General features: G+C 42.4%; 2 protein-coding genes, 1 long non-coding RNA gene and 1 pseudogene across 5 annotated transcripts; 2 read left to right on the forward strand and 2 right to left on the reverse strand.

Moving 5' to 3' along the window:
• The first annotated feature begins 1,871 nt into the window (after positions 1-1,871).
• Positions 1,872-5,312, forward strand: LOC113568038 (proteinase-activated receptor 2 pseudogene; annotated as a pseudogene). 2 transcript variants are annotated; one of them, XR_014119059.1, is made up of 3 exons: positions 1,944-2,000; positions 2,441-2,519; positions 3,162-5,312. The product of XR_014119059.1 is annotated as a proteinase-activated receptor 2 pseudogene, transcript variant X1 (transcript). The 2 variants fall into 2 exon arrangements; XR_014119060.1 differs by lacking the exon at positions 2,441-2,519 and having other exon boundaries at positions 1,872-2,000.
• A 737-nt stretch (positions 5,313-6,049) lies between these two features.
• Positions 6,050-7,576, reverse strand: LOC145652803 (uncharacterized). The gene is made up of 3 exons (XR_014119061.1): positions 7,438-7,576; positions 6,391-7,203; positions 6,050-6,175 (listed from the first exon to the last, which is right to left on the reverse strand). It is a non-coding gene; the product is annotated as an uncharacterized LOC145652803 (long non-coding RNA).
• f2rl1.2 (coagulation factor II (thrombin) receptor-like 1, tandem duplicate 2) lies at positions 6,971-9,664 on the forward strand. Its single transcript, XM_026996206.3, has 2 exons — positions 6,971-7,105; positions 7,526-9,664. Exons 1-2 carry the CDS (start codon positions 7,036-7,038, stop codon positions 8,635-8,637), a joined length of 1,182 nt encoding a protein of 393 aa, XP_026852007.1. The 5' UTR covers positions 6,971-7,035; the 3' UTR covers positions 8,638-9,664.
• Positions 9,665-19,974: 10,310 nt separating this feature from the next.
• On the reverse strand, positions 19,975-21,344 carry ch25hl2 (cholesterol 25-hydroxylase like 2). The gene has a single exon (XM_027019311.3). The coding sequence runs from the start codon at positions 21,036-21,038 to the stop codon at positions 20,115-20,117; it is 924 nt and encodes a 307-aa protein (XP_026875112.2). The 5' UTR covers positions 21,039-21,344; the 3' UTR covers positions 19,975-20,114.
• Between the last annotated feature and the right edge of the window lie 4,249 nt (positions 21,345-25,593).

The following is a 25,593-nucleotide window of genomic DNA, read 5'->3' on the forward strand; positions in this document are numbered from 1 at the left end:
GCCCATCAAAATTTTTACGTGAGTACATATCATCGTGAGTATACCTCTCCCACAGTGCCCCACAGTGCCCAGAGATGAATGTATTCTGTGTGGCAGGTGTAGTTATGTAGAAATAATTTGTTCCTAGGTTCCTTAGGTGGCATAGACTAATTAGCTACACTGCTCACTTCTTTTTTTTACAAAATGATTACTATTCACTATAAATAACTTTATTGATCCCAGATTGTACATTTTGGTGTTCAAAGATAAATGTGGCACATGTGGGGCCTTTCAGAGCTGATGCCTGTTTACAACATATGAGTCATGAGTCAAAATGAACATGAACTCTTAAGGCCAAATGATCTAAACAAAAAATTAGAACAGAGTAAGGCTTATATTAACATACTCATGCTACATTTACTTTACTCTCCTTATTAATAAAATTAAAGGCCCAATGTAGTCACTTCCTGCAGTTAAAATTATAGTCCAGCAGTCACAAATTTAAAAAATAAAAAAGAAATTTAGTTTTGATGTAGATATTTTGGTCACCAAATTCAAAATTGTAATCTTTTTGGGAAATACCCCATTACATAACATTTAGATGCTGTTACGGCCGGCTCATAAAAGGGAGACAACCAAAGCTTAATGAAAATCTTTGAAGTTTATTTACCCTGCGGTTCATAGAAGTTAAGAAGTGCCTAGGCCAAAAGGTAAAGAAACTCCTGATTGGAGATGAAAGCAAGATTGAAACAATACATAGCAAACAGCACAGCATGCTTGGTTCCCATATAGAAATACAAGAACCCTGGAGAGAAAGGTACACAGAATTAAGACCCCACACAGTGTAATACAGCAAATGACTCCCCTGTCTCAGAGAATGAGGCTGATTATAAGACCTTTACCTGATTACCCAGATATGGCTGTCTTGGAATTTTCAAATAAATACTAAATACCACCTTACCACCTTATTTTTTTGCCAGGAGTGTTATGTGCAGAATTTGTCCTTATGCATGTACATGTAAGCAGGTTGACACACTGTACAATATATACACCATATTTCTGTATTAAATTTGTGTTTTGTGCTTACTTTTTTTGGGCTACCTTTTTGGTATTAAAAAACAAAAAAGCATTAAATGTAACAAAAACTAAGTATTGTTTCAAAATTCTGCTATTGTTATTCATAGTTATAGCATGTCTGTAGCATGTCTCATTTGCATATCTGAAAGTGAGATTAAATAAAAGACCCAATATATAGAATGCTACATTGTATGTGTTTTAATAGCATGCACATTTAATTGTTGCATCCCAGATTAATGTCACTGGATATTTTATTATTATGTCAGACATGGCTCATATCGCATTTGACATTATCATCAGTTTATACCTACAATCTCATTTGCAGTTTTATAACTCTGAATCATATGAAGCAGCTCATGGGAACTGCAAAACCTGGATTAAGCTTTCTCTCCCATAGGCCAGAAATGATCTCGGTCGCCATCACTGTCCAAAATCACCTTGGTAGTTCAGTCTTGCCCAATGGAAAATCCTTAATTGTCCCCAATCCACCATCCCTGTTTCCCACCTGACAAATTTTATAACTTTTTGCAGGAGCCACTCCTGCTTTTCAGCTGATAGATGGATTTAATCAGATCCAACTATCCTTTCTTTTGTTCCCAGTTAGAAAAAAAAAAAAAACAATTTTATTACTTCTGCATCTTCATCTCAGCTTCAATCCATGGCACCCCAAGAAAAAAAAAGATGAGGTAACACATGCCAAGAGGGCATGGCTGTTCTCACCAACGTGGGTGTGGATGTTAGGAGTTGTATGACAGGTGCAGTTGTGCAAGACTGTACTTGCAGCATCGAAGTATGCTGACAATGAGAGCACAACAGCATGGTTCACTGTATCTTATATTAACAACTTTTATTACTCGGTGACATTGGGTTTAATCTTGAACCAAAACGCTGAACTTGGATTTTGATGGATTCATTCAATTTGTTCTTTATCAAGTCATCCAAAGGTAAGCTCCTTTTTCTTCTCTTTTGAAGGCAACTGGAATATGTACCCTGTTGTCTTTGGAATCACTCAAACATTGCAAGTATAATCTAAGATTTAGTTTCTGACTTGCCATTTTACTGTATATAGGATATTCTGGCTATAGGATATTCTGTCATGCAGGCTGTTTATTTATTCAATACTTACTTGTTCTCTGAGACTATGTAAATGTATTCTTTGAAGAGTTCAAGTCACCAAAAAAACACTGACATATTTGTTGGGTGGGGGGTTGCTGCTCAATCCCAGTACAATCTAGAAAGCTACCATGATTCTGCCCTTGAGAAACAGATTGGATATAAGATCATTATCAATTTAATTTGCTGTAAGTTGGTAAATGTAGTTCTATTTATGGTCAATGTAGTCCAACAAATGCATTTATGACATGACAAAATGTGAACTCCATAGGCTGAACCATGGATCTGGTAATCAGTGGTTAGCAACCTGAAGAAATATGCTTTGAAGGTTTAACACACTAATTGCTTTGGTAAGTCCCGTTCCTTAACACCGGTACTGACAAAAATATCCTATTACACACGTGTGGGTATACAATCAATATGAGAGTAATTTACTTAAACAGGAAGAAGGATAACATATACTCATAAAAAAATAAAAAAAAAAACAGGAAACTGGATCTTGGTAATAAAGCTCAAACCACACCTAGAAATATCAAGATTTTGGGGTGGTACAATGAAAAAACAGGAAGTAGTCTATAATGGCAGTGTAATGAAAAGCAGCACTCAGAAGAGGTGGCATTGCCTTTCTGACAACACAGTCAGGACAATTTCCCACAACCGGTGATATCAGCTCTATCAGTAGCACATATACTATATTTTAGCGAGCAAGCAACCTTTAAGATTCCACCAGTTAGGATCAAAGAGCTGTTTGGATTGCAAGTTAGAGTTGTTAGCTGCACAAGCTAACAACTCCAGCAAGCCTAACAACACTTACCTATAAAGTAGTAAATATTGACACTACCTGTGACAGACAGAAAAGTCTGAGTTTTTATTCATGGAGCACTGTGACAATTATGCTGGAGTGATTTTATTTATGTGCCAGTAAGCATTTAATAGCTCTGCATATGCATATGTCTAACCTCAGACTTCAAATCATCTTTCTCTTCAACCAGGTACCACTGCAGGACTTTGTCGTGTTACAGTATCTTATGGCTTCCCTCAAGGTGCTTGATATACTGGAAATCAATGAGACCTCTGAAAACATAAATGTGACTCTCACAATCTTAAATGTGCTAGACAGTGGTGTCACCCAAATCTTTCTTCCTCTCATCTACATCATAATCTTCATTGTGGGCCTGCCCACCAATGCTATGGCCATATGGGTCTTCCTCTTTAGAACAAAGAAAAAGCACCCAGTAACAGTTCTAATGGTCAACCTGGCACTGGCCGATCTGCTCTTCATCATCTGGCTGCCACTGAAGATTGCCTATCACTTTAACGGCAATAACTGGATCTTTGGTGAACCTCTGTGTAAAGTGTTGGTGGGTTTTTTCTATGGCAATATGTACTGCTCTACCATCTTCATAGCATGTATCAGTGTTCTTCGATACTGGGATGTTGTGCAACCACTTTCTCAAAAACTGAATAACCAAGCAGTAGTGTGTGTGTCTGTATGTGTGTGGTTTGTAGTCTGGCTTATCACTACGCCTCTCTACCTGTATGATCAGACTGTCAGTGTCACCAGCCTTAACATTGTCACCTGCCATGATGTCACTCTCCATAGCCAGTTAATTTTCCCTGAAGTATACTTCCTGACTATGGGTGTAGTTGGATATGTAATTCCATGTGTAGTGTGTACAGTGGCATATGTGCTTATGTTCCGCTTTCTCAGGAGCTCCATGGCACACACCCATGCCAATAAAAGCAAGAGGAAGGCCATCATCCTCATCATCACTGTGCTTGTGATGTTCCTGGTGTGTTTCACTCCCAGCAACATCATGCTAATGGTGCATTACTCTCTAATGACTGCCAAAATTCAGAACAATGGTTATGGCATCTACATTGTCACTCTGTGCCTGTCCAGCCTCAACAGCTGTGTGGACCCATTTGTGTACTATTTCATCTCAGAGGAGTTCAGAGAGCATGTGAAGAACACACTGATGTGTCACAGGAAGCATATAATTGAGAGGATGAGAATCTCCATCAGTGCTCTGAAGTTTCCCAGGAAAACATCTACACCCCCATCTCAGGCACCTAAAAGTGGTCATGAGACTTCAACTATAGCTGGTTCTCTAAGAACAGCTGTAGGTGAATGAACAGTTTGGACAGCTTAATGAACAGTTTATTTCTGGTTAAAGAAGCTTAAAGTAAATAAAAAAGTAATTGTCACAGAAGGATCCTCCCCCCATGAGTCCCGCCACGTGCAGGGGATTCACATTTGTGCTGTTTGTAAACATGCCCCCCGGGATTGCACACACCTGCACAGGGTTTAATGTTGAATATCGTTTTGCACTGTCAAGGAAGTCTGTGCGTCCTGCCCCTTGCTCTGTGGCACTCAGGCCAGCTGTGTTACAGTAATAGTAAGAGTAAATTGATTAATAATTAGTCCCAGAACCCTGGTGAGTTCATCCTTTTTGGTGCAGTGGTAGGTCAGTGGTTAAAGTACTTGATTTATAATTGGAAGACTACTAGTACAAGCCCTGCCACTGTTGGGCCCCTGAGCAAGGCCCTTAACCCTCAATGGCAAAGTTTAATTGTAAGTTGCTTTGGATAAAAGTGTCAGCTAAATGATATATTGTGTCATTTTTATTATTATTCAAACACCCACAAATCTTACCAGAATATGGTGCTTCATTTTTAATTTGTCCTAACTGGGGTAAGATCAAACTGAATTCATTTAGCAAAACTGGTGACTCATTTGTTTTTTGTAAGAGCTTCTTTGCAGATTAGTTAAAGCACAAAACAAGACATCAATTCATTCATCTGTCTGTTATGGACACATACACAGTGAATGTGAGAAATGCCCACCAAATATAAGAAACAAAGACTATTACAAACTATCTCTAAGACCATGCCTAGTATGTATTATTGATTATTTTTCCTGTTTACCAACAGAGAGCGGTAGGATAGATTACTTGTATTTTGTTTTACTTTTCTTTTGGATTAGGGAAGCTAATGTGGTGTGGCTAGAATTTCTGATTTGTTCTTATGGAAACACCTTGCCCTGAAGCCATTTGTTTATGACTTATTCCATGTGCTATATAAACTGCCATTTTATAAAGCTCTTATCACTAAAACAAGTGTTTTTAACCTTGTACATCAAATTTGTTGTTCTTTTGGCTTTTATGTTGCTATTTCAAAAAACTACACACAAGTGCTTATTGATTAAATGGGGTCGTAACAATTACAGTTTAATTTACACTGGCTAAAATGTACACTGGTACCTTGAAAATTATTTGCCAAATATGAAAATATATGGAAATAAATGATATAACAAGATATACAATTTAAGCCTATAGATCTGAAGTAGATTTACTAAACTTTTAGTTTAGTTATTTATTCATAGAACACTTATTGAAGACTAGTAATCTAGTCAGCTATAAAAAAAAAAATTAATAAAAAAATTTAAAAATGGGTGTGCACACACACAGGTTTGAAATGTATGAAGTAGCCATTAAGGTCAGGTTAAGGATATAAAATGTTTAGTCAACATATTTGGAATCAAGGCCAGAACCCCCAAGGGCCTAGAACCAACGGGCAATGGTCAGACATTTCCAGTTTGCTAAAAAGATTAACAATATTGTAAGTAATGCCTATTGTAAGATATTCTCCCTGCTTTTTAATGTATATTTTAATAACTTGAGACTGAAAGTAAGTTTGTAGACTTTGCAATAAATATGAACTGTTATCATTCACTACTGGTATTATAACATTGAAATATGCAGCATTTCTAGTAAGATTCAAATCCTATTGGAACTGCTTCAGGTACTGTGACTTCTTAGCTGCTTCCTTAATTGGTTTTATTAGTCATTTAGCAATTAATTGTAACATACCTGGGTATTTATTATGCATCGACTCGTGTCGTAATTGCAGCGAAATCCATGTTATAATTGTGTGTATGTAGTTGTTTATTCATCTATTATCATATGTGACCCACGCAGAATTGGTCCAAGTGACTTCTCCATGTCTGCAAACAAACAGCGCAGACAAGTGGTAGGATACATTATCTTGTCTGAAACTATAACCGAAACCCAAATTAAAAACACACAAAGATGAGATCAAGATTCTTGCTGTTACGTCAGTGTGCTAAAGCATTTATAGTCAGACACAGACTTTGCAAAGATGCTGTAAATACTCTTGAAACTTGAGAGCTGCTACTAAACAGTCATTTAGAAAACATACCTGCATTAATCGTATGCGAGGATGAAAGCTAGTCCTGTTGCCTCCCTCTGTGACGAAGTTATCTTATCATCCAAGGATATTTGCGTGAACTGCATTTACATAATATCCGATACAGTGTATGTGGCGCAGCTCAGTTAAATACCACAGAAATAGAGGGAACTGAAACTGCAATGTGTTAACCAAAACAGTTTAGAGTTCGGTTTTTATTACTTTCTTTATATCGTGTATTACGTTGTTCTCCGTTGAGCACTGCATAAATTGCACTACCTAGCGTATGCACATCACAACCTAAGTTCGTTTCTGGCCAGATCATTTGTGGCGAAAGCTACTCCCTTTTAACCTAATCTTTCCGTCTTTTTTCTCTCTCTCTCTCTTTCACAAAGAATGAAAAACCTGTTGCTCTAGGCGAAATGTTACTCGAAACTAGCAGGTGGGGGCCTGGAGAAAATAGTGCAGCACTTCATTCGTAGTTGTTCTGTGACGCAGCGGGGATTGGCCAACCTGACCCGGTATTTACGTCCTTTGCAGGCTAAGGTGTGCTTCGTTCGGTTTAGTCGAAAGTCTCGGAGGGATCATTTTAGGCACAGGGAGTATCGCCCGAAGCAAGAAGTCTACAGCAAAGATAATTCCTTAAATTCACGGACCATGACTGGAGCTGAATTCGCTCGTTTTATTGTGCTTTTTGGTTACATTATGATAGCTGGCGTGCAGACAGGTGAGTTTTTTGCTTTTTAATTGATTTTACTATACTACTTCTTGTAAGTAACTTGTTTGCCGTTGTTTGGTTTGATTCACGTTTCTTGTACATGAACACTGTAAAGGGAAACGAGATATAAATTGTTTTCATGTAAAACAAACAACCAACCAAAAAAATTAAAAAGAAAGAAAGAAAGAAAAACAACAACATTGTGCTACGACACATCGACGATTCCCTTGTCTTTCTGATCTTAACAAAGACTAGACTATAACCTTGGACTGACTACCGATGGTTGTATTGACCATCGGCAGTTTAGAATATTTTTGAAGTAATATAATGTATAATTTTACCTTTCAGCGGCAGACTGTTGCCATACAGTTTTGCCAGATTTTTTTGCTTGCTGACCACAAAAGTTGTCGTTTTCCATTTCTATTTCAGCAAGCGGTGGCCAATCACGAGGTTTTATTGGTCTTCAGAATCCTGACTCGGACTCGGTCGAGGTTGACGAGGTTACAGCTAACACGTTAAAAAGCGGCCTAACTACGGTCTTCCTCCCTCTCGTCTACATCTTTGTGTTTGCTGTGGGGCTCCCCAGCAATGCCATGGCAATATGGGTCTTCATCTTCCGGTCAAAGAAGATCCACCCAGCATCAATTTACATGTCTAACCTGGCGCTGGCTGACCTCCTGTTTGTCATATGGCTCCCCCTGAAAATTAACTACCACTTCAATGGCAACAACTGGACCTTTGGTGAGGGAATGTGTAAAGTCCTGGTGGGCTTTTTCTATGGGAACATGTACTGCTCTATCCTGTTCATTATGTGTTTGAGTATGCAGAGGTACTGGGTGGTGGCACATCCACTCACCCAGCACAGGAGGGACAATCGGCTGGCCATTGTAGTCTCCCTGGTCATATGGGGCTTCATCTGGGTCAGCAGCACACCGCTGTTCCTCTATCAGCAAACAGCCAAACTCTCCGACCTGAACATCACCACCTGCCATGACGTGAATGTCATCAGCCAGGACAACTTCCAGACACAGAATGCTTTCCTAGATGTACAGAAGCCTTACTACTACTTCATGGTCATGGCAGGCATGGCGTTCGCTGCACCATGTGTCGTCATCTTGACGGCATATGTGCTGATGCTGCAGCAGCTGGGCGAGTCCACCGTGGGTGGCAGTAGCCAGGGGAAGAGCCGGCGCAGGGCCATGGCGCTCATCCTCACCGTTCTCTTCACTTTCCTGCTCTGCTTTGTGCCCAGCAACGTGATGCTGGTGGTGCACTATGCCCTGCTCGGCCAGGGCCTCGCTAACAATGGCTATGGCTTCTACGTGGCCACGCTGTGCCTGGCCAGCCTCAACAGCTGCCTGGACCCATTCGTCTACTACTACGTGTCAGAGGAATTCAGGGAACACGTGAAGAACACGCTTCTGTGCCGGAGCAGCCGGACAGTGGAGCGGATGAGGGTGTCCTTCAGCTCCATGAAGTATTCCCAGAAGAGCAAGACCTACACCTCCAGCTCTGGCCCTACAGACAGCAGCATGTGCTGAGATGTCTTATAGGGCACTTATGCGAGAACCACTATGGACCTTTTAAAAAGAAAACCAGTGACCTTACCAGGGAGGTTAATTTGCACTCACTGTGACCGTCTGGAATTTTGTAATATTAGACAGTCATCTGCTGTGCCATGCTGTCTCAGGAAACAAAAACTTGTAGTTTCCTTCTGCAGGAAAAAGAGCCTCTGTGGCTATGGGAGTGTGGTTTGGAGTTGGAAGAGAGAAAAGCTACACTGCAAATGCTGGTTTGTTCATTTTTGTGGGAAGGACAGAGTTGCAGACTGTTCACTGCAGAGCTTAGAAACCTCAGGCATGAGGAAGCGTAAACGGGCTTCTGAGACTAAAGCTGCACAGTGCACTGGCAATTTGTTACTGTGATATTTTAAAAAGTGCCTTTCAGAGTTCAGTATATGTGTCCAGATATTGACTTAAAATGCACTACTGTTGTTTTGTGTTCTTTCAGACTATAAACTTGAATGTGTTTTGTTAGGGTTTTTTTTTTGGTTTTTTGGTTTAGTGTGGCTGCTGGTGGCAGCTGTGTGACACCTCAGTTTTATTCTTGCTGTATTTGAGACCCTTATCACCTCAGGAGGGGTTTGCGCCAGATGCTCGCAGAGAACAGCAGATTGCATGTGGGCCCCACTCTGAAGTGGGACTGCTTTTAAACAGATTTTCTAATTACAGTCAGTGTAGCACGAATGTAATGACGTCTGCTATATAGAGGAGTTGGAATTATGCAAGAGCTGTCTCTTAAATATTTTTTTTTTCAAGTTACAGAGCCTTCTGGCTCCTAAGTACTTACCACCCAGAATAATTGGTTGTGAAGTTGTTGTACAGTGCATTTCCAGTCAAGTGAATCATCATAATCACATGACCAGGGTCTCATTTTAGTGTCACTGAATGACTTAGTTTGCTGCTTTAACCTATTCTGTTAAAATGTGTAATCATCAAACTGTACAATCACTGTTTGAATTAAGAAGGAACAGGCTCAGGTTTGAGAATAAATGGCTAAATGAGGGAATCATTTGCAGTCTGGTTTTTAGGCTGTGTGATTGCTCAACTGTCTGGAATGTTCCAGAACCTGTTCCTCTATATGTGGTGTATCATTGAAAGCATCATTTTCCACCACTTGTTTTTAACCTTCCGCAGAGAGGCCATATGTTCCCTTGCTCCTTTCTCACTATTCTGACGCTGTCCAGACCTGTTTAACCAGAATGTCTAGTCTATCACATGCTTGGATCTTGAAAACAGAGGGGTGTGTGTGTGTGTGTGTGTGTGGGTGTGTGTGTGTGTGTGTGTGTGTGTTTTTTTGCAATAGAAGACATTTTAAAAACATTTGTGTTTGTCAACCAAGGAGTGTATGTGTTTTGTACATTCTCTTACAAGGTTGTGCGCTAATTCACAGTTTTATTTGTTATTTCTACATGCTCTCCTGGTCATTAACAGTAGATGCTGTTTTCTGAACTAATGTGTATGTGGTTTTTTTTTGTACAGTTCTTTAAGTTCCCTGTTCCTGCCATGCTGATTTCAAAGGAATCTGATACAAGTCAGAAGGTGAAACGGGGAAGGAATCTGACCTCATGCTTTGTACACAGTTTTCAGGGCCTGGCCTGATAAATCATCTCCAGGGTCTGGGACTAACACTTTGAGTGCAGTGACCAAAACAGGAAAACTCTATTATATTCTAGAACAATAAATATGAATTGCAGATAATATTATAGGGCAACACAGAATTATGCATGACACTGAGTGTATGGTAGAAGGATGTACCATGCTATAATATTTTAATAAATTTGCTTATGGTATACAGCAGACAGTGAGGTAAGAGGCAGTACACTAATTTAAAAACACTATTCAAATTAAAATGTATTTATATAGTGCTTTTTACAAGAGATGTCATAAAGCAGATTTACAAATGTCCAAGCCCTTAACAGTATTGTTAAGTGGAATACAGTATTTGTTATATATTTGCTGTCTGGGACTTGAGTCTGATGGAATGGGGGAATAAACTGATGCCCAGTGCTTCAGTACCCATTACCAGATGGTAGGAGAGAGGCGTGTTTTTGTGGCAGGTGTGTGTGATCATCCAAAATGCTGGAAGCTTTGTGAAAGCAAAGTGTGTTCCAAATGTCCATGATGGAAAGGAGATACACCCCACTGATCTTTCCTGCTGTCCTTACTATTCTCTTCACGGATCTTGCGGTCCGAGATGGAGCAATTCTCAATCAGGCAGTGATGCAGTTGCTCAGGATGCTCTCTACTATCCCCTGTAAAACATGGTGAGGATGCTCTCTACTGCCCCCTGTACACCATGGTGAGCCTCCTCAGGAAGTAGATTTGCTACTGGGCTTTCTTGGCTATTGGAATGGTATTGAAGGTCCAGGTGAGGTTCTTTGCTAAATGGGCAACAAAGAACTTTGTGTTTGTAATGATTTCCACAGAGGAACCATCAATATTGATTAGGGAGTCATCACCATGTATTTTCATGAAGTCAAACATCATCTCTGGTTTTATCCACATATCCACTGATTCGTCACCCCTGCTGATGAGACCCAACGCATTCATGTCATCGGCAAACCTGATGTTGTGGTCTGAGCTGTGCATTGCTGTACAGTCATGGGTAGGCAGAGTGAACAACTCAATGTACAGCCCTGAGTATCTTAGTTCTCAGCGTGCTGATGCCAATCCAGATTGACTGGGGTATTCCAGTCAGAAAATCCTGGATCCAGTCACAGAGGGAGGTGTTTGGGCCAGCTGTCTCAGATTTTCAGTCAGATGCTGAGAAATGATGGTATAAAATACTGAAAATCTATGAACAACATTCTAATGTATGTGTTCTTTTTGTTCTTAAATATTTAGCTTGTTTAATGTTTATAGTCAGGAGCTCTTTGATGAGGATTCTGTTATCTTTTACATTATAAATGTAAACTTCACCAGAATGGTCCAAATGTAAGACATGGCTCTAAAATGACTGAGTTAAAAGAAACTTGGTGCATACAGGCCATGCCATTCACACAGTTGGAGATTTTGCAGTGGTGGTACTACTATAGCAGGGGCTGACCACCTGGGCTGTTCTGCTTTGTGCCAGAAAGCTGGAGTCCCAGAGTAAAGGGGGTTGGAAGGGTCTGCAAATTTGTCACAGAAAACATTACTGGTCAGTAAGGGGGGAGCTCAATTATGACTTATTACTCACTCAGTACCTTTGACATTTTTTTTTTGTCTCTGCATTGGTTTCAGTATCTGTGATGTTGCAATCTTCTTTCCCAAATTCAGGTGAGAAAACAACAGAGGCTGAGAAAAATATCAGCCATATGATAGTTTTAAGATCACATAAAAAGAGCAGTGTATTTTGAGTGGGTGCAGTGATACTGCAGGTACATACAACCCTGTCACAACATACCATCATAGACACGTCTCAGCAGCTGTGTTTCCATAGTTACTCATCGGTTGGAAAGCAACTAACGGGAAATCTTCCCTTACACAAACTGGGGAACTGAGTTCCAATAATCCACTTAAGCATATTTAGCTAATGTATTGCCAAAGCATCACCATAATTTTGGATCTCTGTCTCTCTTTGACTCTCTCAGGCTTTTTCTGAATCTGTATCTGTCTCATTAGTAACTTGCTTTCACATATATGTGAGCTTTAATCCAAGGCTACTCCACTACTATTTGTGGTTGTCTAATGGCTGGCAGTTGTAAAGATGAAAGTTCACATATCAGGAATGCACACCCCCTACATACATATACATCTATAGTTCAGCTCTGTGTTTTAGACAAGAGTTTCTGTAATGTGGGAGTTGGCCTTCATTTTAATAATAGATGGCTTGCATTTGTAACTGGTCTGACCAGTGTATGAATAACAGTTCACCCCCTCTGTGATGCATCAGAGATGGGACGAGAGTGACGCATCAGAGACAGGATGAGAGTGTCATGCATCAGAGACGGGACGAGTGTGTGACGCATCAGAGATGGAATGAGAGTGTGACACATCAAAGACGGGACGAGAGTGTGATGCATCAGAGACAGGATGAGCATGACACGTCAGTGACAGCATGAGTGTGTGACACATCAGAGACAGGACAAGAGTGTGATGCGTCAGAGACGGGACAAGAAAGTGTGATGCATCAGAGACAGGATGAGAGTGTGACGCATCAGAGACACATCTGAGATGGGACAAGAGTGTGATGCATCAGAGACAGGATGAGAGTGTGACGCATCAGAGACACATCAGAGACACATCTGAGATGGGAAGAGAGTGTGATGCATCAGAGACAGGATGAGCGTGACACGTCAGTGACAGCACGAGTGTGTGACACATCAAAGACGGGACGAGAGTGTGATGCGTCAGAGACGGGACAAGAGAGTGACATCTGAGACAGGATGAGAGTGGGACACATCAGAGACGGGCTGAGCGTGACACGTCAGTGACAGCACAAGTGTGTGACACATCAGAGACAGGACAAGAGTGTGACGCATCAGAGACGGAATGAGAGTGTGACACATCAGAGACAGGATGAGCGTGACCGTCTCTAACTCCGGACCCAAGACGGCCGACGGAGATCCTGAGAGAAAACAAAGGACGCGGCGCGAGGAAAAGGCCTCGAGGGAAGCGAGCCGGTGTCAGGAACAGCCTGAGGGCTCGCACAGACCGAGCTCCCTTACCTAGCATCCTGCTAGCCAACGTCCAGCTAGACGACCTCCAGGCCAGGATAAAGTTCCAAAGGGACATTCGGGACTGCAATCTCCTCTGCTTCACCGAGTCGTGGCTGAACCCAGCGGTACCAAACCACGCTATCCAGCCGGCCAAGTTCTTCTCGGTTCACCGCATGGACAGGACGGCAGATTCGGGGAAGTGGAGAGGCAGCGGAGTGTGTGTGATGGTAAACAACAGCTGGTGCAGCAATGCCAATGTTGTTACTCTCACCCGCTCCTGCTCACCCAACCTGGAGCTGCTCGCCCTCAAGCTTCGTCCTTTCTACCTTCCCCAGGAGTTCACTTCGGTCATCATCAACACCGTGTACATCCCACCTCAGGCCAACATGGACACTGCCCTGTGTGAACTTCATGAGGCTCTCACACAGTTTCAGACACAGCACCGGGACGCTGCACTTATCGTGGTTGGGGATTTTAACAGCGCTAACCTCAAGCGTGCAGTGCCCAACCTTTACCAGCACGTAACCTTCCCCACCAGGGGAAATAGGACACTAGACCACTGCTACACCCCATACAAGGACAGCTACAAGGCACAAGCTCATCCACCGTTTGGTAAGTCGGACCACGCCGCCATCTTCCTCCTACCAAAATATAAACAACGGCTGAAATGGGAAGCTCCGGTTCAGAGGGAGGTCGCGCGCTGGACAGACCAATCGGTGGCCGCTCTGCAGGACGCTCTGGATGACGCAGACTGGGACATGTTCCGGCGCAGCACTGATGATTTCAGCGAGTTTACGGAGGCAGTAGTGGGGTTTATTGGGAAACTAATGGACGACACGATTCCAAGAACCACCATCAAGAAGTTTCCCAACCAGAAGCCCTTGGTGGACAGAAACATCCGCGAAGCTCTGAACTCTCGCACTGCTGCCTACAATGCGGGGATCATCAGCGGGAACATGGACGAGTACAAGTCTGCAGCATACGGCGTGCGCAGGGCCGTGAGGGAGGCGAAGCGGCGCTACGGGAAGAAACTAGAGTCAGAGTTATAGCACAGTGGCTCTAGATCCCTGTGGCAGGGACTACGGACGATGACGGACTACAGGAGCCCTCCCTCTGGACTGATGAGTGCGGATGAGTCTCTGGCGAACGAGCTGAATACATTCTTCGCTCGCTTCGAGGCTACATCTAGCAGCGCTACTGCTAACAGCGCTAATGCTAGCAGCGCCAATGCTAACGGCACTAGTGCTAACATCACTAATGCTAGCAGCGCTAGTGCTAATGGTACTATCGGCGCAGCCAATGGCGCATGCGCAGGGCCCACCATAAAACAGCGCCCTCTCATCATCACGGAGAGTGACGTGAGGAGAGTGTTTAAAAGGGTGAATACCAGGAAGGCAATGGGACCAGACAGTATCTGCGGGAGGGTCCTCAAAGCCTGCGCAGATCAGCTAGCCCCGGTATTCACCGACATCTTCAATCTCTCCCTGACGCGCGGTATCGTCCTGTCCAGCTTCAAGCGATCCACCATCGTCCCCGTCCCGAAGAAACCTCGACCCTCCAACCTCAATGACTACCGCCCTGTTGCCCTCACATCAGTCGTGATGAAGTGCTTTGAAAAGCTAGTCAGAGACTTCATCACATCTTCACTGCCAACCTCCATGGACCCACTGCAGTTTGCATACTGCCACAACCGCTCCACTGACGATGCAATTGCACATCTGCTCCACACTACACTGACTCACCTGGACGAAGGGAGGGGAAATTATGTTAAAATGCTGTTTGTCAACTACAGTTCAGCATTTAACACTATCATCCCCTCCCTACTCACTACTAAGTTGGGAGATCTAGGACTGCATACATCCTGTGCGACTGGATCTCCAACTTCCTAACAGACAGACCACAATCAGTACGGGTGGGCAACTGCGCCTCATCCACCCACACCCTCAGCACTGGAGCTCCTCAGGGTTGTGTCCTAAGCCCCCTGCTCTACTCACTGTACACCCACGACTGCACAGCCACTTTCAGCTCCACCATCATTGTCAAGTTTGCTGACGACACCGTTGTCATGGGTCTGATCTCGGACAACGACGAGAGGGCCTACCTGGAGGAGATTAAACACCTGGAAAACTGGTGCCAAGAAAATAATCTCCTCCTAAACGTCAGTAAGACAAAGGAGCTGATCGTGGATTGCAGCAAGAAGCAGGAGCGGCACTACCAACCTGTGAGGATCAGTGGAACCACGGTGGAGAAAGTAGATAGTTTCAGGTACCTTGGTGTTCACATCTCGCAGGACCTGTCCTGGTCCCGCCATACCAACTCCCTGGCAAAGAAGGCTCGTCAGCGTCTTTACCACCTCAGATGCCTAAGAGACTTCAGACTGCTCTCCAAGGTACTGCGGAACTTCTACACCTGCACTATCGAGAGCATCCTCACAGGGAACATCACGGTCTGGTTTAGCACCAAGCAGGACAGACAAGCACTCCAAAGGGTAGTGCGTTCAGCAGAGTGCATCACTCACACGGAACTTCCTGACCTGCAGACCATCTACTACAAGCGGTGCCAGACCAAGGCCAGGAGGATTGTTGAGGTCAGGGAGGTGCTTTCACTCCCTGAAGACCAAGACAGAGAGACTGAATAGGACCTTCTTCCCACAGGCCATTCGGGCCCTGAATCAGGGAAACTGATAAACTGTAGGGACCACCACCACCATGTAACATAACTGTATAACTGTATATATATATATATATATATATATATATATATATATATATATATATATATATATATATATATATATATATATTCAATTACCTTGTAACACAACTGTAAATGTTATTCTACAAAATGGATCTGTACATTGTGCACATATATACACAACCATATACATTGTACATTGTGTATATAATCATAATATACATATATTGTACATACATTGTTAATATATTTTGTACATACATATAATATATATATATATATATATATATATATATATATATATATATATATATATATATATATATATATATATATATATATATATTTCTCTTTGCATATATATATATATATATTTCACATATATAGAATATCTATATTTCTCTATGCACCCCTGTTTTCTTTTCCTCAGTTTGGACAGAGCACTCTCAACCATTTCACTGCGAGTTATACTGTGTATGACTATGTATGTGACGAATAAACCGAACTTGAACTTGAACTGAACTTGAACTTGAGTGTGTGACACATCAGAGACAGGACGAGAGTGTGACACATCAGAGACAGGACGAGTGTGACGCATCAGAGACGGGACGAGAGTGACACATCAGAGACAGGACGAGAGGGTGACGCATCAGAGACAGGACAAATGTGTGAGGCATCAGAGACAGGACGAGTGTGACACATCAGAGACAGGAAGAGTGTGAGACATCAGAGACAGGATGAGAAAAAAAATCCTACTCTGATGCAATGAATAGCAAGAGATAAACAAGTGGTGACATCTAATACAAAACCCACGCAACAGTATCACCAGCACGTTAAACAAATTATGCAATTTTATAATTTTCAGCATTATTTACGCAGGTCTCCTGTTTTGTTATGCGAAACATAATGCTCTAGCCTACATAATGTCTCTAGCCTACTGTGCTATCCCTTATGACTGTAACAATCATAAGAGAACATAAATATTTTACAACTGGAACGATTTATGCATATACCTCGTACATTTTAGTCCAAGTTTCAGTAGCCTTCGTTTTTAAAAATGGCGCCGAAGAGTTAAAGTATCTGTAGTAACTTTGACAAGTTCGACTGCCAGTTTTGTGGTTAGTAATATAATTATAATAAAATGTCTGATTTGTTCCACTATAAAATTATAAATCATTATACAATTACACACAAAAAAAGACATTTTCAGGGAGTGGCATAGGGTTGATTTCAACTCTGGGGGCGTACCGTTCACGTCACCAGGTCTAACACTTTTTTTTTTTTTTTTTTTTTTTTTGAGTAGTGTGAGCAGAAATTATGGTGGGGGGAGCCTTTGTCGCTCAGGAATGGCGGGTCGCTAAAAGATCGCCCTCTAGTGCTGTATTTCAGTAAATTCATAATTGCCTCTAAAGTATACGGAATGCAGGGTACAACTAGTAAGTAAATGTACAAATCATTTGCGTATGCAGAACGTCTGATAATATAGTGTGATCTGTGACACTCGGATGAATTCTAATTTATCTGTGACTGGGGTGTACAGCGTTATGTTGATCCAGACTCCTTTCTTCAATAAATGTAACGAATAACTTACCAAACAAATAATAAAATAAATATATAAATAAATATGTATACTTTTCAACATGTAAACATATGTAAGAATTGTTTTTGAAAGAATCACAATCATCTGCTAGCTGGAGATCATAAGATAATTTTACTAAATGTTCTTCAAATGAACATTTTCAGAAATAGATTGAACTGTATGCAAAGCATGCAGTGTGAAACTGTATCTCATAAAGAGAAGTACACCAGAAGTACTAAAAGTTACTGAGAGTCATAGAGTTGTTTGAACCATGTTTTTCGGTGTTTAGGCTGAATCGTCTACATACAAAAGACCAGAGGAGTCTGATGGGTTTACAGATCAAGGACAGTGTTGGACTGATTGTACCCTGCAGCTCTTACCAAGAATAGGTGGCTTTTCCACAGAGATCTGTCTCTTTGATTTCTATGCTGATGTAATGCAGATTTCATTATTCCTTTCACAGCTAAACAAAAATGAGACCTTGTTATAATTACAGGTCTCAGGTTTTCCTGATAGCGAATAGAATCGGATTTTAATTCCTGAGAAAGAACTTTAGCTAAATTCATATTCCAAAGGTGCCTCTTCTTATAGCACTGACAAAGCTACAACAACTTAATTTTTAGCATTATAAAACATAACCAATCATTTTTATAGTTGTTATAGACTCCACATAATCTCATACTGTGTATAAGCTTATGTAATAACTTCAGTGCAGTGGTGAGTGCTGCTAGTCTTGTCCTCCTGTTTCTCTTGTATTCCATACTGTCCAGTCTGATGCTTGTTTTGTTTTTTTTCTGCCGGTTACAGCATTTCACTGCTTGAACCAACCCTGTTCTCATCTTTGTAATTCTTTTTCTGCTGGATCACTGTGAGCCTTGCTCAGAACCAAACACACACACACACACACACACACACACACACACACACACACACACACACACACACACACACACACACACACACACATGTCTCCTCCTTGTTTGCACATTCCTGAAGGACCCCTCTGTTGGTGTGCCAGAAGAGGAGGGGGCGTCCGCTCCGCTGCCTGAGGGAAAATGGGTGTGGGCTTCCTGTTTTGGGCTTAAGATAATCGCTCACTGTTCAGCTCCGCAGAGACACAGAGCAGCTGGGCCTCTGCCAATAACTGTGCCTCATGAAAGCCTCGCTTCAAATGTGCATGTGCATATGCACACAATCATTCACTCACGTACACATACACGGACATATATGCATATTAATGTCTGCGCATGTACGCATGTATACACACATCTATTTCTCACCTTCCGCTCCAAAAATTTAACTAATAAAAAATTAATTCAGTCTGAGCACTATTTTATGTATGTTTGTGTGTGTGTGTGTGTATGTGTGTAGCATGAGCCTGGAGGATGGAGAGCTATTCTCTTCATGTCAGTGAAGGCGGTAGGAGGCTGAAAGAGATGATTAATTGAAATTGGCAACAAGAGTGAAACTGCACCAGGGCTGCAGTGTGAAATGATCCTCTGTCAGTGCAGACCACAGTCAACTGTGTCCCTATTGCTAACATTATCATTTATTAGCATTGTGTATAGTGCAGAGCTGGTATGTGGTTATAGTATACAGGTGCTGTGCATATAAAGCTGTTTCTGGCACACACAATGACCCCTTGCATTTTGCACAACACCCCGCTGTCATTATTCAGGTTTATGCACGCATATACTGTACTGTGCTTTCTCCCACACACTTGTCTGTTAGACAGCGCCATCAGCTGTTATGCATTAAAAATGCTCTGCTCTGCATTCCTGCTGGGTTGACATCTGAACAGCACCTCTTCTAGAACACGCCATAAGCTCCCATTTTCTATACTGCACAAGTTCTCTGTTATAAATGATAGAATTGAATATATGTCAGCTGAGATTCTAGTATTAATATGGATAAATAAGCAAATCCTATTAAGATCAAAATCAGACAAGGCTCAAACACTGCATTTTATTGGACAAACTTCAGTGAAAAAACAAATGTACCCTGTAAGATCCATTACCAGCTAAAGTATAGAATAGCAAACATGTTCATGTCTTTTGAGTCAGGAGACCCAGAGCGCTCTGGAATCACACAAAAGGCCAAAGCTACTGACCTGAGACAGCCTTCGAAAAATGCCCACACACTCACTAACTGTAGAAAGGCTCTAGAAAAATATATATGCTTCACAAGAATAAATGACTCATACAGTCGATCAATGAACAGCAAACAGAGTTCAAAAAGCTTTCAGTAGAATAGTTCAGCATAGCCTCTTCTCTACTTGCTTAAGTTAATAAGAAATCTTTCATTCCTTCAAGTAAAGTAAAAAAGTTACAAGAGAAAAACAGTCAAAAGAATGAAGAAATAAATAATGAAGACAGATTCACCTTCTTTGTAATCAAATCAGAAACAGAAAACAAAAACCATATGAAATCCAAGACTTTTGAGAGAGAGAGAGAGGTTGAAGTGAAAACAAAACAGGTGCTGTTGGAGAGGGAGTGAGGCTGTGAGAGTGAGAGAGAGAGAGAGCGAGAGAGAGAGAGAGTCTCTCAGGCTCCGTTATCCGCCCGCTGTCCGCTTGCCTTCGTGCTGTCACCACTCTCATCCTCTTCGGTCTCTGCACGGGGAGGCTTGGTGGTGGAAGCACAGGCAGTGCCAGCCAGCCAGTCCCAGTGTGTGAAGAATGGCGCGAAATTGGTGCCTGGCTGGAGGTGGTGGATGTCATGCCGCTGGACACCCCCCCACAGACCAAAGGGCACCAGGCGGTGCAGGGCCCAGGGGAAGTCATAACCGCAGTGGTCCTCCGCCGACACCCACACGTTGAAGATCATGAAGGCCCAGCCAGTGAGACAGTGGCACCCCAGCAGCACGGGATCCACCGTGGTCCAAAGCCCCACGCTGAAGAGCTCCCAGGCGGACAAGTACTGCGTGACCAGGCTGAACGGCTGCCGGTACTGGTGGTGGATGGCATGGAATGTGCTGTAGAGCCAGCTGATCCGGTGATGCAGCACATGCCACAGGTAGTACTGGAAGTCGAACAATACCACGCAGCCCACAATGCCCAGCAAGAAGGCGGTGAGCGATGGGGCTTCAGGTGGGAGAGGCACCGGTGGCCGCCACAGCCACTGGGCCACCGCTGCCGGGAAGATGTACAACAGGTGATTGTAGGTGGTGAGGGCCAGCGTGGCACCGATGTTCTGCCAGGTGACGGTACGCTCCGGGTGGATCTGGTAGCGGCGGATGCTGGGCCAGGTAGGTGCTAGCAGATCCAGCACGGTGTAGAATAGCACGAGCAGCAGGTAGGTGAAGATGGAGAGCAGTGCAGGGAAGAGCGGTGAGCGCAGTGTGCCCTCATGGTGGCGCTGCAGGTAGTCCCACGCGGGCTGCAGCAGCGGGCGGGTGTGCAGGGGCCATGTCGCGTTGCCACCATGCCATGCACCAGAAAGAACATTGCCCAGCCTCTCCACACTCATTCTGCCTGCTGAGAAAGAGAGTGACAGCAAGAGAGAGAGAGACAAACCCTCAGCCTGGAACGTGTCTATGTGCGCACGGGTGGAGGTGATGTAGCTGGATGCGGCTGGATGCGGCAGAGTAGGAGCGGAGAGCCTCCGACTGGGCTGCGGGGGCTCCGAGGGTCTGGAGGGTTTGGTGATGCCAGATGATCTGCAGGCTGAGGAGCCAAATGAGGCAGGACTAAGCAGCTCTGTCTGTCTAAGAACCACCTCCTACATCCGCACTCTCTGCTTTCTCTCTCTCTCTGCATCTCCCTCTTCCTCTATCTTCTTCTGTGTGTGCGTGCATGTGTGTGTGCGTGCATGTGTGTGTGTTAGAGAGACAGAGTGAGAGAGTGAGAGAGAATGTGCAAAGGCTTTCATCATGAAAAAGAAAATGATCCAGCATTCATTTGAATACTGTCTCTGGCTAATTTGTGACCTTAATCTCAAATGAGAGCTGGAGTATCAGAATAGATAGAGAATGAGTATTATTAAGTAGAATTATTGATCCTCTTCTGCAGTTAGAGAGTAATCAGCATAGAGGGCTTTTTATGAGAAATGAATGGCTGAACACTTGCAGTCAACCACAGTGATGTGTTGAAAGTTGTTCTAAATTTTGCATGCAAGTATAACAACTTCTGGAGGTTAACCACAAAATTTCTCCAGACATGGTTTTCAGAGAGACTTCCTGAACCAGCGCTCACACTAATTTCAGCAATAGAGTTCGTATTGCTAAACCCAGCAAACGCTGGTGCTTCCAGAGTGCTTGAGCACTTTCATAAATTATACCAGATATATTCCAGTATATTCCAGAGTATATATATATATATATATATAGATAGATAGATAGATAGATAGATAGATAGATAGATAGATAGATAGATAGATAGATAGATAGATAGATAGATAGATAGATAGATAGATAGATAGATTGATTGATTGATTGATTGATTGATTGATTCCCATGTAATCCTGAAGAAGTGATATGATTTACAACTGCTTTCCAGATAGGACTACAACAGCACAAAAATTTACTCCCCATGTCCCTGTTTCGTCATCAACCCAGCATCTGTTTTCTTTGAGTAATTTACTGACTACGATCATATTAACCACTTTTTATTTTCAGGTTTTCTAAAGTAATTCACTGGATTTGGTCATGTAATGTTTATCTCATAAATATTTATTAATATTCACCATTTCCATATTTACATAAAGAACACTTTACATAACATCCACATAAATATGGATATAGTTGTTAGGCTTGAGTAGACTATATATTCTTTCCTAGTCTCTCTCCCGGTCTCGCCTCTCTCTCTCTTTCACACACACAGATGTAATTAATCATATCTTGGCTGTCAATCTCTGCTAGAGATCAGAAACACTGTCGATGTGTCATAGTCTTCTTCTCTTCTTTTTTTTTCATAGCCGGAAGAAGCAGTACCAGCCTGGCTCTCTCCGCCAAACGAAGTTTGCTTGCTTGGGGGAAGAGAAGAGCAGGATTGGGGTCAGTGGTCAGGAGTCATGGGTTAGGTCAGGCTGCTGCAGTGCTGGTCTTTATGGAGCCTCTCAGCAGCCTGAGCTACTCGCCAGCACACCAGGCATATTAATATGCATCTCCACGGTAGCAAGATCAGTCCAACAGCAGCAAAACTAGCTCAACTACAGCAAAACTGGTACAGCTGCAGAAAAACTGGGCAATGTGAATGCACAAGCACCACAGTCTGCTGTGAAGAGCCCAAGCTAGTGACAGAGTCTGCCATGAAAAGCCCAAGCTGATGACGGAGTCTGCCATGAAGAGCCCGAGCTAGTGACGCAGTTGCTGTGATGCTGCAGATCCCTTGCTTTCACTAGACTACCTAAACAATCTCATATCTAATGCAAACTTAGAGATACTTTTTTTACTGATCCACATAAGAAATCTTCTCTGCATTTAACCCACCCGGATACGTACACACACACACAAAATTGAGCATAGTTAGATACACAAGTGCAGCCATGGTCATTGCTGGTTCTAGGGATCAAACCACCAACCTTTCAGTTCCAAAACCAATTTGCTAACTGTGAGGGAAAATGCATAATGCTTGCTTAAAGGAGGAAGTAAGGAATATGTGACGTTTATGTGACATTTGCCCTCATCTTGACCAGTCTGCAAGAAAGGCAAATAGAAAAGTGATGGAGTATGACAGTTATTGCTTAACTGTTGCTGGGCAGGGGTGCAGCAGCAGGGAGTAACAACTTGTTTTTAGCAATAAAGAATGGTCAAGGACGGTTGAGAGTCCTGGCACCTGGAGTCACGAGATTAGCTCGAGAGAACAACGGGGAATGGTGGGGGTATATGAACTCATGTGAGAGAGAAGTTTGAGACTTCTCTCCCTCGATGCATAAGGGACAGAACCAATAAAGCTCGCTCATCTGCATGTCTGGCTCGAGTCCTATTGATTTTTCCTCCACACTAACGTTTAGGCCACAACTGCACCCTAAAGCTGGCTCTTTGTGAATTCAAGCAGGCATAGCTCCTGGAAATCTATCACCTTTCAGGGATTAGTTCCAAGAATGCCCCAGAGATCTACCAGCATGCAGAGTTTAGTTCCAACCCTGCTGCTGGAAATCCACTGCCCTACAGTGTTTAAGTAAAAACCCTGAACATCCTGAAGCAACTTGCTTTCCTACAGAGTTTATTTCTTAACCTAATGTAGCAGAAATGATTCCTTTAATCAAGGCTTTTGGAAAAGTCTGAATATTAGAACCAGGTATTTTAAATTAGATTGGTGCTAAATTCTGCAATGTGGTAGATGTCCAAAAGCGGGTTGGAACCTCTCCAAAGGGCTCATTCAACCCATAAGCTTAAAGATCATGCCTTTTGTATGCAATTCACGCATTGTATGAATTCTAAGCAGCAAACAATTTTTATGTTCTACATACCACTAGCAGGAAGGTGATGTGTAGTAATCCCAACTGTAGCATATGTATAGGGAAGTATTGAGCATTGCTTTTGCATATATATATATATATATATATATATGGTAGTATAGGCCTATATGAAGTATAACATGCACACACACACACACACACACACACACACACACACACACACAGGGAGAGAGAGAGTGTCACACACACACACACACACACACACACACACACACACACACACACACACACACACACACACACACAGTGTGTGTAATGCAGCTGAACTGCAGTATTTCCACAGACACATGTAATAGTTAACTTTCTTAATGCTGTTAACAAACACATCAAGTTGCTTCATGCTCATGCTTCATGCTTCATGAATGACCTGTCACCCTGACCTCTGTGGTCATGATATTCTTTGAGAGACTGGTACTGGCTCATCTAAAGGACATCACAACCTCCCGATGGACTCCCTGCAGTTTGTTTACTGGACCAACAGGTTGGTGGAAGACACGGAACATGAGGCTTCACCTAATCCTTCAGAACCTTGAAAACCCAGTGTGAGTGTGATGAGTTTGATGAGTGATCAAACTCATCACACTCATCAAACCCACCCTCGACCTGCCAGTGGATCACCAACTTCCTAGTTAATCTATGACAATCCAGAGCCACCTAAGCAGAAAGACAGAAAATAAAGAAAAACATGTCTTAATAACATAATTAGTATTAAAGTAACTGATTCACAGAACACTGCCTGCACCTTTTATGTAAACCTGGGCTTACTAAATGTTAGATCCCGAACATCTGAAGTGCTCATGATAAATGAAACCCTAACATATCATAGATTTAATGTACTTTGCCTAACAGAAACCTGGTTTTTGAGTCCTTTGAAATTATTGTAGCCAGTGATAAGAAGCTCAACCAGCCGCTATTGGGCATCTACAGACCACCAGGACCCTACTCAGAATGTATTAAGATATTTGTAGATTTCCTCTCTAATCTAGTCACTCTAGTAGAAAGAGCCATTATTGTTTGTGATTTCAATATTCACTTTGATAATGTCCAAGACCCTCTGAGATCAGCCTTTAATTCTATATTAGAATCAATTGCTTTCACCCAATGTACAAGAGAACCCACACACTCTGGTGGACATACGCTTAGTACTGACTTAGTACTGACAAACTGTAGTCATAGAGAATGCAGTTATACTACCCCTGTCAGATGCCATTTCAGACCATTCCCTCATTTCATTTGAACTACATATGAGCCTCAATATAGTTACCTTGCCTCGCTATCGTACCAGATGCACAATCACATCAGCTACTTTGTCTAGATTTATTGTGAATTTTCCTGATTTATCATTTGCAACTAGGATACCCTGAAACCACAGAGCTAGATCAAACAACTGAATGCTTAGAATCAGAATTCTTCTGTACACTCAGTGATGTTGCTCCATTTAAGAATAAAAATATATAGTACCTTGGTATAATGACAACATTCACAATTTAAAACAAAACACTCCACACTAAGTTTGTAGTTTTCCAGCTTGCATGGAAGGAGAGCCTTCTCAAGTATAGAAAATAACTTATTACCACTCAAACATCTTATCTCTCGACCCTAA

Source organism: Electrophorus electricus, chromosome 21 (assembly GCF_041902795.1).
Source record: "Electrophorus electricus isolate QZ-2024a chromosome 21, ASM4190279v1, whole genome shotgun sequence".
NCBI lineage: Eukaryota > Metazoa > Chordata > Actinopteri > Gymnotiformes > Gymnotidae > Electrophorus > Electrophorus electricus.